Raw genomic sequence first — 18,989 nt, forward strand, 5'->3', positions numbered from 1 at the left:
ATGTCTCTACCTTTTTGCCTGTTGCTCGGGGGATTAATTTGCCTGATGCTTGGGGGATTAATTCCTTGCAAATCCAAAATACACTGAGCAATCTTTTTCCAAGGTCTGTGCAACAGGCAATTGCATGGAAAATTGCATCGTGTAAGCCGGCCTTTATAGAGCACGGATAACCTCTATAAATAATTGTTACAATATGCAATTTGGGACCAGGGAACGCTTGAATGCATGCCAGTTTATCAGTACCAAGAAAAGATTAGTTATTCGAAACAAATCAAGCAGCAAAGGACTCGGCATCTGATCTGACATGTGCGGATCTAACGTGCTTTTATATTTCATCCATGATGCATGGCCTAGCTGATGAGGTTGAGAAAAAATCCTAGTAGTTCTTAACTTCATTTCACTCCACAGCTCTGAATCCCATTCAAGCCATGTTCTCTCTCCGCATCATAGCGCCGGCTTGTACAACATGACTATCTTGCAGTTGAGGACGTTATCATTTGTTCTGCTGTTCCAATGTTCATTTATGGTACATAATCATGCGCTAGCCGAGCCACTTGAGGAAATATTTAAGTTGAATGATACTTTAGCTAATCCAGATGTCTTCCTACCAGGAATAGGTACTACGAGATTTTGGACCAGCATCTATTACGCATTGGGTGATCACCCCTGGGGTAACCAACCCACCAAAGAGGCTCTGGGCAACCTATGTGTAGGCTTTAAACCGTTTTTGAAAGACAGCATTTTGACACAGATCTTTGATGTACGTAAAATATGCAGAGAAATATTGAAATCAGTAGAAGAGGATTCGTACCTGGGAGGTGTTTCGAATCAGTGTTCGGCTGCTTGGAATGATATTAAACCTGATCAATTTCATTCAGTTACTCCTCAAAGAAGAAAGCGGTTAGTATTGTTGGTTTTGTTTGTTTTGTTTTCGGGTGTTTATGCAGTTACGATTTTAACAGGGCTACTTATATCCGGGCCGCTTTCTTTCTGAAACCATAATGGGCCGCAATATATCACCAGAGAAGATGTTCTTCTCTGATATCATATCACTAACCGCATAGTCCGAGGGAAGTTCCATTATTGTTAGGATCGGTCTTAGGGTTAGGGTTATGATCTTAGGGTTAGGGTTAGGATTAGGGTTTATGGTTAGGGTTTAAGGTTGGGGTTTAGGGTTAGGGTTAGGATTAGGGTTAGGTTTAGGGTTAGGGTTAGGGTTAGGGTTAGGGTTAGGGTAAGGGTTAGGGTTAGGGTTGGGGTTTAGGGTTAGGGTTGGGGTTAGGGTTAGGATTAGGAGATGATATACGTATTTATAGCACTAATATACTAGTAATAGTATATTGTGTGTATGCACTTTATTCCGTAATCAATAAGTATCTATAAACAAACACCTTTCTGGCACAACGAATCATAGTACAGTCGTGTAGGCATTAGACTATGGATAGGCCTACACAGATTGTGGGTTCGAACCCCCAGGTAAACCGTTGTAGAATTTTAATTCTATCGATTTCTTTTAATTTTATTAAGTAAGAGGAAATAATAATGGTAATAAACTCGCGTTATATCTAGCCGCATAGGCCTATAATTACATGTATGTAGGCCTACTATGTGTTATGCGGCCCATTATGGTTGCAGAAAGAAATTACGCATCCGATATCCGGGCGGGCCAGGGTTTCTTGATGTTAATTTGTAATATTGGTTGTTATCATTACACGTTTTCTGGGATGTTGATCAAGTTCTTTTTAATGAGAGATAGGAAAAGAGAAAAATATAAAATAGTAATGCTGTGTATCTACATGTAAAATAAGTTCCGATTTTCAACAATTTGATTTTGGATTTGTGAAACAAGTTTTGGTTAATAGACCCCATGTCACCGTCGATAACACATAATTACAAAGCATCCTAAAAAACGCAGTAAAACACAAGAATATTGTAAAATAATACAAAAATTTCCGACATTTTCTAAAATAACACAAAATATCTGGAGCCTTTTAAAATAACACATAAGTTTTTTAAGTAAGTGACTTTGCGTTATCGATCACGTGACATGGGGCCTGTTAATAAGTCAAAATTACATTTTGCATAACACGTACATAAATTTCGCGTGCCTCAAAAACCATCATTATTTTTAGGTCAAAATGATGGTGCGTTTTTCGCGTGTAGCAGGATAAAAAATTCATAGGAAATCCATGCCTAATATATAAGGATTATTTTCTTCAAAACAGACAGAAGTGTAAAGAATTTTTCACCAAAAACATAGGCCTACCCACATCCGTATGGCTGTGTGCCAGTGGCATATATTTCTTTTTGACATGGGATGGAATGGACTTCGAAATCTGTGAAGTAGAGTGAATAAGTATTTTCGCTCACAGAATAACTTTTTACGAACAAATGCGCACATCCGATGCTAAGTAGGTATGATGAAAAATTGAAACAATTCGCACGAACCGCCAGAAAATTTGCATTTTAAAAGCTAAAATAGTGCAGTATGAGGTTAATTTTCTTTCACTAACTCACCAATGCTCACGATGACAATTTTGTTTTTCTATATAGTCCAAGGTAGAGCAATTTTCTTTTTGATCGGAGGTGGAGCCATTGTTTTACTCATATTGCGAGACATTTTTTATCAAAAGGCTGCTCATCCCCCAGTTTCCCCCATTTCAGGTATCTAAGTTGCTCAAAACCCCGTAACGGACGTTGTAATGGACGCGTCCGTTAGTGCAAAAAAGGCCAAACGGCCGTAGGGAAATGGCCTAACGGACGCGGTAATGACCGTGGCGCTATAACGTGTTAGTCTTTTTTTGCAGTCGTTTACAGTTTACTTATTATACTAACATTTTTATATTGACTTGGGCTGAAACGAAATTTGACAAGATTGTGTCTGTTTAGTTGAGAGACATCATTTTCTACTTTGCAAGTAACAGAAAAACGATTAGTGGTGCCAACTGCACAGAAAAGGCATAGGCCTATTAATAAAAATTATATATCATGATGCAAGGTGTTTAGAAGAATTTGCCTAATTTTGCTATAATTATTATTATCCTGACCGCAGGCACATGGGTAACGGGGAATATTTTACCCATTCAATCAGTCGGGCAATCAGTCTTATGATTTAGTATTCTTTGCTTGTTTTTTTTCCTATAGTCGCTAGTCGTGCACATTCTTGTTTAGTTTTCTTTCATTCACGTAGCTAGGACTACATGCAAAGTTAACGATTACCGTATTATAGGCCTTAGCATAATTTTGCCTATTTAATTATTTCATTCATCCATTCTATCAGTCTTACTATTTATTCTTTGCTTTGTTTTTTTCTCAATTCGTGCACATTTTTGTTATTCTTTCATCCATATAAACCAGTGAGTTACATAATCATGATAATAATTATGTATAGGCCTAGTAGGCAGCCTTTCCAAATCTATTTCATGCACCTTGATTTAAGATCGGGTTTTAATTTTGTACATTTTCTCTATTCTTGGACCTTAAACGGGTCAATATAGGCTAATAGTCATCTTAATCCTATACTACTTGTTTCATATAGGCATTTTCCATTCGTGCCTATTGTTTCTCTCATTATTTTCTTCTATAGTTTCTGGTGATATCACATTTGTGCCTCATATAAACAAGATAAATTAAATTATTAAAAACACTTTTCTAGTTTTTTTCATTTTTCATATACACGAGCACACATAGGCCTACATGCCTTCCATATCTAGGTATATTAACCCAGATTTGGAGGTATAGAAAGTAGGTCGGCTTTATGTCGTCTGCATGTTTAGGCCTATACATAATTGGCACTTGTCAACAATTTTTATTACCGTACGTGTTTGTTTTTTCATTCGTGCTTTTTGTGTCTCTCATTATTTCCTTCTATAGTTTCTGCTGATAGGCCTATCACATTTGTGCCTCCCCCAAACATGATAAATTAAGAGGAGGAGGAGATAAGTTTAAGTGACCGCTTATGGGTTCGAATTTCAACCAGCCTAATCATGAAGCTCCCGTGGCCAAGTGGTTAAGGCATAGGTCTCGTAAACCTGAGGTCCTGGGTTCGATTCCCAGGCGGGATCACTTTTTCTCCTTGTCTCCTTTATTATTTGCGACGGCGAACCTGATGTAAATTAATGTTTATTTATATAATTCCCGTCGATCATGCCACTGTTTTTCCGTATGATAAATTAAGTTATTGAAAACACTTTTCTTCTGTGCATGCTCGTTGTTTTTCCTACGAGCACACATATAGGTAGGGGGGTGTGTTATTTTGCAAATTTCAACTTTTTAATATGAATTGCAGTTCAAAATATGGTATCAACATTGGAAATCAAGAATATGAAAGAATTTTATTCAAAAATGATTTCTAACCCCCTGTACATGCCCCTTGAAAATTTTGAAACAAGGTTTCCGAATTCGGCAGGCTTGTGTAGCAGACGACATTAATGGAAGTTGAAATGGCTGTAAACACTTGATTAAAGTGCTTTTCGCTAAAACTATGGGTTGTGTATGTGGTCTTCTTGATTAGCTAGTGTGAAATTAGTTCCATATGATGACATTTGAGCAATTTTGGACATTTAGGCCTATAGGTTGGTGTGGTGTAAAAAGTGAGTAGGCCTATCTTTGTGATCTTAGAAGCAGCAAGTGGAGCTAAAACACTTTAAAATGAAAAGATAGACTTTGTCATTAGGCCTACAGATCAAACAGCTCATAGTGAAGGTGTAGAAAGTCTTATTGATGAAAGGCTGGATTCTGGGTTTATGTCTGACCATCTTTTCTAGGTGTAGGCCCTAAGGTCCGTATGCACAAAAGTGGAATTGAGTTCCATCAGGAATGGTCTTTTACTCTTATTTACTTCATAGAGTAGCTAGCAAATTCTAAAGATTTACATGAAAAGTCCAAAAATAAGACAAAATAAATAGCTTAAGAAAATGTAAAGGAAAATGTCCCTTGTCCTGGTCTAACTTTAGACCCGGTCTAACTCATTTGTGCATACGGACCTAAGAGTCTTACCAAGCCCGTAATTGGGAACAGAATAGGTAGACCCAAATAATACCCAAGAATAATTCTACTCAACTACTGCCTCATCGTCGAGCAGTTTGACTCAACAGGCACTTGGCTGCATACAAAGTTAATAAATCATGGAACAAGGAAAGTCCAGTGAATTGACATCCACATTTCCCAGTGAGCTGAAGGACAAACGCTTTAATGACTTAACATATAGGATATAACTCTAGCTATCTAGATCTTCAAAAGTAGGCCCGATATAAACACATACTTGCATGCATTGTCAGTGCTTCTGGGATCTGGACTCCCTGAAATTAACCATACAGTCTTACTATAGGCCTATATAGGCCTACATGAGCTCTGATTAGTTTACATCATAATTATAGAGCCATATTTTTCACTAACTAAACTTCAACAGTTAGGCCTACATGATGCAGTCATGGTCCATGGCAAAGGCGATTCGACCTTTGTGGCATTAAACCCAGTTAACAGGAAATTAATCCAGTAAATCGATTCAGTAAAGCAAATAAGCTCATGCATTCGATCACTAACGGCAACAAGCTTCGGTCGATTACCCCAGCTGCAGCGTGTGTAAACTCTAATTTGCATAGAGGCTGTACGTGAAATTATTGATTGGCTCCAAACAAAGGATTTGAACCGGTGCACGTAATCATGGCGCAGTGCAGTCCATTCAATCAAATGTTGTCATCAACCTATTTGATCGCAGTGCATTGTTATGTGTGTGAGACGAACTGTCGCGGTTGATTGCAATCAAACAAACGATGTCTTATGTATTACTTTGTTCCGTGATGAAAATCGTGATGTTTTATTCAATCACTCTTGAAAAATGTATTTCTTTTGTAGGCCTATTACTTTGTTTTGTGATGAAAATCGTGATGTTTTATTTCATCACGCTCTAAACAATAATTATAGTTACATGCATTTCAAAAAAAAAATCTTATTAAAACGGTAGGCCCTATGTTGTTTAGAAAAAATGTAGAAAGTGATGATGATGATGATGTCGATGATGATGATGATGATGATGATGATGATGATGATGATGATGATGATGATGATGATGATGTCTCCAAAAGTGTCCCGGTTTGTTTTTCTTGCCCTAAATCGTGCGTATCTATTAATAAGGCACTTCAATAATCAATAATCAGTCCCGTGACGGCCTCCACTAACTAGCTACTAACTTGGGTTTATGGGCGCTGATATTTCATGTTCACTGTCACTTATTTATCAGAAAAGTGCGACCATTTGTCAATCACCTACAGTACCCAATTTCGGCATACTATATAAGAAACTCATCATGATGATTGCCAGAGAATAGTTAAAATGTAGCTTGTACCGTTTTTTTGTGGCATCCTTCAGAAGTGAGCGGTCCGATACCAATATTTTCGGTCAAATCTCCATTCAATTAACACGGAGAGTTGGCTAGCTATGCCTTGCCATCACTCATATTTTACAAAAGTGCGACTATTTCTGAACATCTAACCTAGCTGTAATTTTAGGTCATGTTAGAGAAATATATTTGCTAGAAGTTTGGAGAATAGCTAACATATTGGCTGGTTATTTTTCACACAGTGATGTTAACTAGGCAAGTGCCCATTCTTCCAACGTAGATCATTTGTAAAGGTCACGCGTCAATGGTGAGAGCACTGTGTATTGTGTATAGGAAAACGGACAGTAACTGCAGTATGACAACCTACTCAAAACTGACACCAGCCTTTTATCAACTTTATGATGACTAATTGCGCAATGATCCCAAGAACCTTCTTAACATCAACATTCTAGCATTCTCCTTTGTCTCAATGGACAGATTCCAGCAAATCAAGTACTTGTATGATAATGACATTTGTAGTAGCAGAATCTTTCTCATATATGAAGCCACAAAGATAAAGATGATCGATCATGTCTTGTTCCAGGTTTCAGAAGCAGAAGGGAGACAGTTTTACCTTTGGGGAATGCCACACAGTGTCGACTTCCTATACGATAAATATAAATTTAATACTCCGTTGGTGAGCGACGGGCGACTGGTATTTCACCGAACGCAAGAAAAGGAGTTCTATCTGATTGGCTAGCAATCGATCGCTTAGGTCGCTTAGTAGTCAACTACAAACTCAAAACTGAGCATCGTATTCAATTCGATTGAAATCGATATTCTATTATTGCCGTAGATAAAGAGAGTGATAGTGTGTCAATAATGTACATTGTATTGCAGCTGGATTTTACATGCATTCTTTTATATAAATTTTTTCTCAAAGAGTTGAATATGATCAAAATTTTTACTCAGGATTTCAAATTTTTTACCCGCAAATTGCAGTTAAACATATCCACAGCAAATCGTTGTTTTTGAGAGAACCAATCCAGATGGCGTCACATTTATTGTAATTCAAACAGAGACCAGATAGAAGCGCAAACTTATCAAGAATGACTAGAGTATTTTGGAGTGCCTCAGCAGAATTGACAAAAATTGTTGTATCATCAGCAAAGGCTGAAATTTTGACTTCGTTGCGACCATATCCTTCTATAGGAAGTTTTATACCTTTAAGGGCGTACTACACCCATATATTGGTTTGATTGGTCTAAAAAAATATTTTTTCATTTATAGCGAGGCGATATATGCACGGATCATGTGAAATAAAAAAAATAAATAAATAAATAAAAAAAGGTGCTTTTAAACCATTGTATAGTAAGTCATTTTAGCCCTATATATTTTTTGTTTACCGTATCCTGGTAACTCAGATGCGTGTTTCATAACAAACCATAATTTATTCTTTTCAACATGTTCAAGTAGGGTACATGAATAGAATACATTAAATCCTTTGTTATACTCTCTATAGAAAATCTAGTGGTGCTTGCAAAATATATAAATAAATTAAATAAACACTTACACAATAGATGCATAGTCACTAGTCAATTTGATATTGATGTTGTTATTGATGTGTTGTTAGGAGAAGAAAAGGCTATTAGGTCACCGTATGTCAGGTTATAGGTCAATTGGTTCAGGTCAAATTTAAGCATCAATTTTGAATACACATGTGAGAGTCTGTGATACAAAATGTATCATAATGAGGAATAATAATAACTAGCTATAATATGGGCATAATTTATGCATATAGTATTGAACAATGTACCCCATTTGACATGCACTTATAGATAAATAAATTGTCTTACTTTATTAATTTAATAACTTCTTTATTATAAATAAAATGACACATAACTATTTGATTCATAAAATTACATTCAACAAAATGATTGAAGAGGAAACACACAAGGCACTAGGCAGACTGTTATAGAATGGAGTATGTAAGATGCCATGTCCATAGCTTCGCAGGAGTTTCCGACTAGCAATCAACATGATCAGCACATTCAGAAAAACACAGTTTAAGAGTGAAGATTGTAGTGAGTAACCAGTCCTTTATAAATGTGCTGGCCACTATCTATTATAATATAGTAGGCTTAAACTATACATTGCGAATTAATTAAGTTATTTTAAAATAAAATGTACATGTAAGTTAACTCAAACCGGCAGTGTATATATCGAAAGCAGTGAAATCGGACATTCGTAAGCGAAGATATTGAGTTCGTAAGTTCTGGTATTACAAAATTGGAAATTGAGATATCGTGGGTAAAAAGCTGAAAAAACAAAAAAAAACAACGACAACAACAACAACAACAACAAAACAAACAGACCAGAACAATTTGGAGTACATGTAATGAATTAAAAGAGTTGACATGAGATTAGGAATTAATGTTTTCTGCTGTTTCAGTGTGCATGTTCTCATCGTTGATGGTTTGGTGGACTGTCATGTAGATGTAAGCGTGATCCTAAAAATGCCTTTCACATTGACCAAAACTAATTACAAGACCTCTTCTACATTGAGGCTGGCTTTCCCTTTTAAAGGAATTTTTATTGAGTTGTGTGTACTGAGGTACAATTACCAAGGAATCTGAAATTGACATATATATGAGCCAAACAACTGAAAATGGGCGTATACCAAGAAATGACTTAAATATTTAGGTAATAGGCCGATGATGGAAAGCGATAATAATAGCTAATAATGGACAAGGCCTATTTGAGTTTTCATAATTTCATCTGATGAATCATGGAAATACTATTTCCATAAATAAACGATCCATGACACATGTACTTACTTACAAAGCTACATCCTGGTTTACATATCAACCATCGAGATGCATAACTTGGTCTGAAGTACTTGTACCATGAGTATCATGGTACTGATTTAATAGCGATTCAATTGATAAAAGCAACAGAATTGGCATAGCTCTTCTTTTGGGTCACTATTAGCAGGGATGCCCACTGTCAATACAGTTGCCACTAATATAGAACGATTTTTCATTTACTGTGTGCGTGCACTCACACAAGTATTGTCTATGGAGAAGAGAAACTGATCGATACAAGAAATCCCAGGCCTGTTATTGTTAAATGGCGTACATACTTGTTTTGATCCAAATATAGGCCTATATCAGGGTGTTTCAAGAAATTCCTGATTCCACCAGAAAACATTAACCAAACCTTTTCCTGATTGGTCAGTAAACAAAGAGGACCTTCCTTCATGAAGAGATCAACTTTTTTTAAAGAAAAAATTAATGAGATGAGAACTATACAACAGGTTGAAGTGACACCATTCCGTGCATCAGGTGTTCAAACGCAATTATCTCCGAATTTGGATTGATTCAGACAAGCAAACTTACATAGTCATAAAATGTAACTATTTTTGAAGACAAAATGTACAGGATGTTAAGAAATTAAAGAATGTTTAAGCCTGCCGAAACCCATCTCAAATTATGCAGTCCTGACCACCATGTCCATTTTAGATATGCTACATCATGGCGTCCATGCACACACAGTATATTGCTCAATGTAGTAAAGATAACCTTTGAGTTGGAGCAAATTTCTCAAAATTGGTAGTGATTAATGTTACCAAACTTATATCATGATGAAATATAATCATTTTTGAAGATAACATGTGCTGACATTAAAAGATTGAACAATGTTTAAGACTGCCGCTATTCATTTGAAAAAAGGCACTTATTGTTCAGCTCCTCTTTGGAGATATTTTCCATGGCAGCCATCTATGATCATACTTGAGGTTCCACCAAACAAACCATGGGTTTTGAGGTCTTATATTTTTTGTTGTATGTCAACAAAATCGTTTACATTTTCAGGATCTTATTTCATGTGGTTATAAGCAAATATAATGTTCCAGATAACGCTATAGTTAATAAATACATTAAGAAAAAGCACCTTAAAATTGTACTTTCTGTTAGTATTCCATTTTGGACTTAAACTTTTTAACATGTTCTAGCAGCCCTATATAAAATCGTGACACTCGAAAGGCCATATCTCTGGAATGAAACGTCCGATTGAAATTATTTAAATGCCAAAATGTTTCTTTCATCAATTCCCATCCAACAAGTAAAGTCTGAATCAATTTAAAAGTCCAAAAGTACTCCAATTTTTAGTGGACATGCCTATTATTAGGACAAATACGTCAGCCAACGTTATAGCTACTACTATTTCATTAAAACCAATTCCACAAAATTCTTCGAGTAATAAGAATTATAAAATATAAAGTTTGAACTATCTACGATCAATAGACTATCAATTTACCGTTCCGGAGTAAGGTAAAACGTCAAAGTTCAATATTTGGGCTCCAAATGGGTCAACAGTAACATTTCTCCGATTTTGATGAAAATGGTCTCAAAATGTTAAATGTTCCATTTGTTATAACAATTTCAATAATGAATAGTTTGCTATACCTGAGATGCTTTGCTCAAAATGTTCGAGTTGTTATAACAATTTCAATAATGAATAGTTTGCAATACCTGAGATGCTTTGTTACCTAGGTAATATAGTGGAACAGGTCAATAGTCACTCAGCCCTATTGGTTGTGATCTATTTTGCTGTGTTTTATAGGTAACTAAATATCCTAGATAGTGCAAACTAATCTTTTTCTTGATTTATTTATTTACAAGATGAAAAATTTGAGACTATTTTCATCAAAATCGGAGAATTTTTCTTTTTTGACCCATGTAAAGCCCAAATGTTGACCCTCGACCTTTTTGCTCATAACTCGATCCGGAACAGTAAATCGTAGATATAGGTCAAACTATATATTTTCTGAATCCTTGTTATCCGACGAATATTTTAGAATAGGTTTTACCAATTTGAGCAACTTTGAAATTTGAGCTCTATATAAACTTTGACCTTAGAGTTATAGGATTCCACACATATATTTATCTTCAGTAAGAAAGATCAAAATTTTCAATTGATGTCAGCTTTTCCTCCCAGCTACATACGACGTACACTTTAAAATCATATCATTAGATTGATAAAGTTTACTTTGAGGACTGTTAAATATCAAAAATATGAAATTGTTAATAATTTGCCATAAACATTTGTATTATATAATCGCTAGTGCGCGATGTGTGGTTCTCCTTTCCCTTACACACCGTTTTGCTTTAAAAATTCATTTTCTCGTCCAAATAAAAAATAATAATTGGGTTTTTTTTTTCAGGTAGTTCGATATACTTGCTTTCATTTAGTGTAGCCACAGCTTATTTTGCTCTGAGCTTGTTGTCTTGTTTGCCACTTATAAACTGGCGACTGTCCTGGTTTTTACTTGAATTGTTCTTTATAGCATGTAGTTTTGGCTGTTTGAATTATCATTTTGTTGTTTGTCCCTGAAGAAGAGCAGTTTATTTACTCGAAATGTCTGTTTGGTTTATACCTCTGCTGGCTCTGGTATTGGTCCTTTTTGTCCCGAAGAAGAGCAGTTTATTTACTCGAAATGTCTGTTTGGTTTATACCTCTGCATGCTGGCTCTGGTATTGGTCCTTTTTGTCCTGAAGAAGAGCAGTTTATTTACTCGAAATGTCTGTTTGGTTTATACCTCTGCTGGCTCTGGTATTGGTCCTTTTTGTCCCGAAGAAGAGCAGTTTATTTGCTTGAAATGTCTGTTTGGTTTATGATACCTTTGTTGGCTCTTGCATTGGTCATTTTTGGTCATCGAAGTTTACCTACATTGGGCTATTCCAGAAAATAGATGCACACCCCTATAGAGGAATTCAGCTTTTCGTACTTCTTGTCCAATCGTGATTGTTGGAAATTCATACTGTCCAAAGTGTCCAAAGGGGAAAAATCTAACAGAAAAATAGTTCAAAATCGGAAATCTTCAATTTGAATACTCATTTTACACATATCCTTGATTTTCCATTAATTCATTTGCATTTCCAAACTTTTACCAGAAACATTGGCAACTCATGAACTGTAATTTCAGTCGTTTTTAGAAGGCAAACTTGGAAATCCAGACATTTCTTTTATTGAAAACAACTTACTCCTCTATTCGCCGTAGAAGTAGTGATGTAACAAGATTAATTACCAAAGCGATAGTGAAAGCAATTTTTGAATGTATTGCTCAGGACTAGACGTACGCTGCACTGCATCGTCCACACCAGGTAAAAAATTATTTTCTACAGGCAGTAAACGAACCAATGGAGCAAACTATACATTTTGGATTCCTTATGACCAGACGAGTAATTTGCTATATCTTTTAACAGAATTGGGATATTTTATCATTTTTATCATTTTGACCCCTTTTTGATATAAAATTTGATCGATTGAGCCCATAGGCCTATTTATTGGTCGAGCTATGAGTTTTAAAATATTGGAGGATACGTCTCGTCCAATATTTTAAAACTCATAGCGAAACCAATAAATATTGGGCGTAAAACATCCAATTTTATCATTATTATGTTTTGGATCAATATTTTCACACACTTGGACTCTTCAAAACATAATAATGACCTTAATTGACCACTACCAAAATTGCCCGACACTTTGAAGAGGGCAGCCCAAGCCAAATTTGTTCATTATTATGTTTTGATGAATCCAAGTGTGTGAAAATATTGGATCCAACACATAATAATGATAAAATTGGATGCTTTACGCCCAATATTTATTGGTCTCGCTATGAGTTTTAAAATATTGGACTCGACTACTCCTCGTCCAATATTTTAAAACTCATAGCTCGACCAATAAATATGGGCTCAATCAATCCAATTTTATATCAATATTTCAGGCATGCCAAAAACACTTCCAAACCTTTGTTTCAAAGATTTGATCACCAAACATTAGCACTGGTCTCTTCTCTCTCTCTCTGTGTCAGGTGGCGCTGTGTAGCGCTGCTGTGGTCTTCACAAGAGTACGCCATCTCACTCGATCCGATGCCAAGTGTGTTGCACCTTGCATTCCCTGGTTAGAAACCAGCTTCACGTCATTAGTCCAAGATGTTGGTGGACGTCCTCTTCCTCGTTTGCCTTCCATGGCCCCTTGCAAAATCTGTTTTCTACACCTCCATGTTTCCTGACAATATGGCCAAAGTACTTCAGCTTTCTCTCCATTATGCCGCTTCTGATGGTTAGACTTGTACCAATCTTGTCAAGGATCCAGGAATTTGTTCTCCTGTCTTTCCATGTCACTCGTAGAAGCCTCCTGTAACACCACATCTCAAAAGCATCTACTCTTTTCCTATCATTCTTGGTCATAGCCCAAGACTCGCATCCATAAGTGGCAATGGAAAACACAGTTGCACGAAGTAGGCGTACCTTGAGGTCAATGGATAGGCCTCCGCTTTTCCATATGCTTATGTGCTTATGTGCACATTGATTCTCATCACTTGCATGACTTGTTCCAGTGCAGTGCACTTTTGTACAGTCCTGTTTTTTTTTCTATATTGACATCGCTAATATGTAAAGGCTGGTAAGGATTTCTGGGAAAATGTTAAAAAATAGTAAGAATAGCTAGGCCTAATTCTAGTTTTTATGGTGTTAACGATCCCGTATCTAATACAAGGGCTTGGCGGCAACTACTATATGGTCGAATCCAACGAAAAGTGTACACGGCATGTTCAGGGCCATAACTTAAAAGTATCAATCAATTGGCATTCGTTTTTGTATTGTGTTTATTCGCCTTGATCATACGCTTCGCGCCATATATAATAAGACCCCTTCTGTGAAAAACTTAGACACAGAGACCCCAAAACATGCTATTTTTACCCATTTTTTCAAAATATTTCTTAAGGTATTTTTAAAAACATCTAAATCAGTTATGAAAAGAAGTCATTGGATTGAATCTAAATTGATTTCCTGAAAGGTGTGTATTCAAAGATTGCCTGTTCAATTTTTCACATATTTGTACATAATTATGAATTTTTTGTGATAATTTTTTGAGTGGTATTTTTTTACATTACCTACGAATACAATTTTTCACAGCACTAGATATATCTTTAAAAAATGGAAATCAGTAATAAATGCGCAATTGATACAAGCTTTGATATGTCCAATACTGAAATGCATTGCATTCGGACATCTTTTATTATTGTGTTTAGCTGCCAGAAATTCTAAATGGCACAAAGGTAGGTTTGGTAAAAAATATGCATTACCTCCGAATACATATTAAAAGCTGTGTCATTTCCACAAACTGAGAGAATAGTAAACATGGTAAACAACAGTTAAGCAATAGGTGCAGGGTAATACACTCTTTATTTCTACCAAGCTTCAATAGCCTGCGTTTAAATATTTCTGAGATGTCAACAATAAAAGCAAGTATTCGTAGGTAAATTTCGGTAACCGAATGTTACCTATAATACAATTGACATCATGACAGTATTGTGAAACACCGCCATTCATGCCAATGCCCATATTGGTACATAACGAAGGCCTGTATGTTTGCTATCAAATCATATGTCAATGAAAGTTGCGAATTCACATACATGCCCACCATGCAAAACTAAATACGGCTTAATTGTTGAAAAATATGTACTGAAATAGACGACGGTCTGCTCATTTGAAAGAAAAGTCAGATTCGAAGAAGATTAGAAGGGGATAAATACTTGGATTTGTCAGCTGTCATGTGTGTTTCATTTTAAACGTTTACCGACCTTCTGGTTTCTGAGTAATGTGTGTCCAAGTTGGTTTATTCGAAGGTAACTTTTGACGTTTTCGCTAAGTTTACCTACGAATACCATGGACAAAAACGACTTTTCTCATTGTCTCATGATCTAGACAACACAGTGGTGGACCCTAGTATAAAGCTAATTATAGTTGCCCTCAAACGAAAGGCCACAAGACGTAACTGACTCCAAGATGGACTTCACAAGTCTGCAATAACGGTTTTAAGCAATTTGTGTGCAATTAAGCAAATTAAAGTCACTTTAGTGCCTTTGTTTCTTACTTCAATCCTCTTTCAACCACTGTGAACCGACATTAAATATACATGGTAGGGTCTCAAGTATCAATAAACGCACATAAAGGAAATAATACATTCAAAGTGCTTTATAAAATGAAGATTTGATTGCGATATCCACCAAAAGTCTTATTCTTACCTACAAATACTGAAATGTTACTTACGAATACAGCATAATACATGACATGTGTAATGAAGTGTCCCTACCAATGGAAATTAATTGTCAAAAACTTTAAGCGGTACCCCCGGACAATATTATTACCCATATACGGATTCATTCAACAATTATTTATTATGTAAATTTGTTGTTTAACTACGTGTATATCAAAATGAAGTGTTCAAAATCTTGCTAAAAGCATCAAAATGTTTTTGATATAAGGTAAAAGCACTTATTCATTTGGACGTACCATCTGAAATAGATCTAAAAACTACCATTTTATTCATTCATTATCATAATAGCAAAATTTGAACCTCTAAACTCAATATAGAAATGGTTAAATCGCTCATGTTACCTACGAATACCCGGATTTCTTCACCTATCATTTTATAAAGCATTAGGTGTATGCGTATAATTCCTAATGTTCCTGAAAACAGATATCCCACTCTTTCTTATACAATATGTAAATTTATTCATACTCATTTGATAAATAAAATACAGAAACTGACCTAAACTTCATTTTCAAAAATAAACTAGCATACATTGACTAAGATCATATTGATCGCGTTATAAAAATAAAAACAAATATTTTCTGGTTGAGCTAGCATTTTCCTGACACCCCGTGGTCTACATTACACGAAAAAAGTGTTAATGGGAATATTCGATTTGTTTTAGGTTGATTAGTATTGCGACAGTGAAAGCATCCTAGTGGTATTCGTAGGTAACATTGGGTTTTGATGTCACATTTACTATCACACGTCCTGGATTTATTTTTCAAGATTAGTGATGGCACTTTTGGTTACGTTGTTGCATGTTTACCATTAATTTTCTTTGAAAACCTGTTTTTGGCCAAATTTGTTACTTTTTTGAGTGAAAAAAGACCTACATTTTGGATCTCCTTTGCACATCTTCATTAAGGTTTATATCATGTTTATTTTTAAATTGCTCAAGGAATATTGAAATTAACATATTCTCAGGGAATAAATAAGATATGATGTTTGTTATGTTTGTTTATGTTGTTAATGTATTTAGCCCTATTACTTAATTCGTTTCAAACTTTATGGGCGGACAAACTGTAGCACTTTTAAAAGACTATGGGTCAAAAAGGACCAAAATTTGACTTTTTTTGACCAAAATGTTGGGTAGGGGGTATTTTAAGGTAAATTTGTTTAAATAGTAATACATTTTAACATTATTGAGCCCCTCCATTCCACGAGTACCACCTGCTCAAAAGTAATAGTCAGTAATGCAAAACTTCTGCGATATCGTACGCAGGACAGGAGTGTGCTTACGCACAACAATGCGTAACACATTTGCATATCACTTGCACTTTAAAATTACAGGTCTGTTATGTAAACCTTGCTCGTCCTTCAATTTGACATGTTGGAGAGGATTATGTAGATTTCATTTTGATTAGGGATTCAGGTAAAGTGTTCTTTCCGGGATGTCCTTTTAAAGCAAATGAAGTGGAAATCGTTTCATTGTAAGAGTCAAACTTAATCCTCGAGAGAGACCGTTATATGCTTGGCTAGGGCCCTAGGCATTTTGGGGTTTAAAAGAAATAGCCAAATAATGCAAATATAATCATTTTGAGTTATTCCCGATTAAAATACTTTAGAGATAAACCTATTATTTGCTTTTTATTTGAGCTCAATTTGTTATGACGGTGTTCCTCATTGTATCAGAAAGTTGCAACAGCCACTTGCTATATACAGTACAGTGCCCATAAGCATGATAAGGAAAATGTCCTCTTTCTGTAGAGGTCTTTCTTCTTTTTTCTGGCAATCATGTCATATAATGATCTATCGTAGCCATCAATTTTGGTCAATCAAAATATCGTTGGTCAATTTTGATATAATATAGGATCGAATGAGCCCATATTTATTGGTCGTCAAGCTATGAGTTTTACAATACGTCTCTTCCAATATTTTAAAACTCATAGCGAGTAAATATTGGGGGTAATATGTTTTTAACCCAACATTTTCACACAATTGGATTCATCAAGACATAATAATGACAAATGTCACGTGAAAAACTTGAAGTCAACGGTTATCCGAAGGTCAGTATGGCCAAAAATGTGTTTTTTATTAAAAATGACACTCCTTCCACAAATTACATCTACGCCTATAATGTACATCTTTATACAGTTGGGTGGGGGATTTTTTTTTACTCATCAGTGAGTCTGATTTTTGAGGGTTTTTTTTTTCGTCTCACTAGTTTATCAAAAACTCCCATGGATGATGCCCCAACCCAATAGCCCTACTAGTATAGGGCCTTTTGACTGTAGTGATCCAAAACCATGCTATATCATAAAACTTGGCTATATCCAGAGAACTGCTAAACCCAATACCAGTGAATTCCCTAGAATTTCGGATGGAGCGGTTAGTGGGTTTTAGTTTGAGTTATTCCCGATTAAAATACTTAAGAGATAAACCTATTATTTGCTTTTTATTTGAGCTCAATTTGTTATGACGGTGTTTCTCATTGTATCAGAAAGTTGCAACAGCCACTTGCTATACATGTACACTGTATTGTACAGTGCCTATAAGGAAAATGTCCTCTTTCTGTAGAGTTCTTTCGTCTTTCTTCTTTTTTTTCTGGCAATCATGTCATATAATGAGCTATCGTAGCCATCAATTTTGGTCAATCAAAATATCGTTGGTCAATTTTGATATAATATAGGATCGAATGAGCCCATATTTATTGGTCGTCAAGCTATGAGTTTTACAATACGTCTCTTCCAATATTTTAAAACTCATAGCGAGTAAATATTGGGGGTAATATGTTTTTAACCCAACATTTTCACACAATTGGATTCATCAAGACATAATAATGACAAATGTCACGTGAAAAACTTTTGACTGTAGTGATCCAAAACCATGCTATATCATAAAACCTGGCTATATCCAGAGAACTGCTAAACCCAATACCAGTGAATTCCCTAGAATTTCGGATGGAGCGGTTAGTGGGTTTTAGCGGTTCTCGGATATATGGTGTGTTTAAAACGGGGGTAAAAGAGCAAACTTTTTTCTTTCACATACTTTTTATTCCACAAAAATCGCACTTACGGTTCCCAAGAAATTGCAACTTGAAGTGAAGCATCTTGCACGATCAAATGTATTGTTTATGTATTTTATTGTTTTTCAAGCCGTGATATTTATTATGTATTTTATTGTTTTTCAAGTGGCGATATATAATATTTTTACAGTAAAAATTCTGTATCTCAAAAAGCAAAATAGCTTTTATCATGTTATCTTCACAACAAATTGCAATAAATCAAGTGCCTGCCCTATATTTGTCTGACTATTGACCTACTTTTTCACATGCCGCAGTGTTGAGAAAATATTTGTGCCGGTTATATCCCAAACACCCACAGAGATGATAGTTTACGGCGAGTTTTGTAATTATTACTTGGATTTTGATATGTAAGTAATACGATAAAGTCATCATAGGCAGTAATGTGTTTGTATTAAAAGAAATAACAAAAATAATTATTTAAGTAATAGAAATACTATTTGGAAATTGCAGCAAGATTTGCAGATGTTTTTATTTGAACAGTAC

The 18,989-nt window shown here is 35.4% G+C and overlaps 1 protein-coding gene and 1 non-coding gene across 2 annotated transcripts in view; both read left to right on the forward strand.

Moving 5' to 3' along the window:
- The first annotated feature begins 466 nt into the window (after positions 1-466).
- LOC140157892 (uncharacterized) overlaps positions 467-18,989 on the forward strand; it is a 28,560-nt gene continuing 10,037 nt past the window's right edge. Inside the window, exon 1 of the mRNA XM_072181139.1 lies at positions 467-900. Coding sequence (XP_072037240.1) covers positions 467-900 — 434 coding nt within the window. The remainder of the gene's footprint in view (positions 901-18,989) is intronic.
- Trnat-cgu (transfer RNA threonine (anticodon CGU)) lies at positions 3,992-4,065 on the forward strand. The gene has a single exon. It is a non-coding gene; the product is annotated as a tRNA-Thr (tRNA).

This window comes from Amphiura filiformis, chromosome 7 (assembly GCF_039555335.1).
Source record: "Amphiura filiformis chromosome 7, Afil_fr2py, whole genome shotgun sequence".
In the NCBI taxonomy this organism is placed as follows: Eukaryota; Metazoa; Echinodermata; class Ophiuroidea; order Amphilepidida; family Amphiuridae; genus Amphiura; species Amphiura filiformis.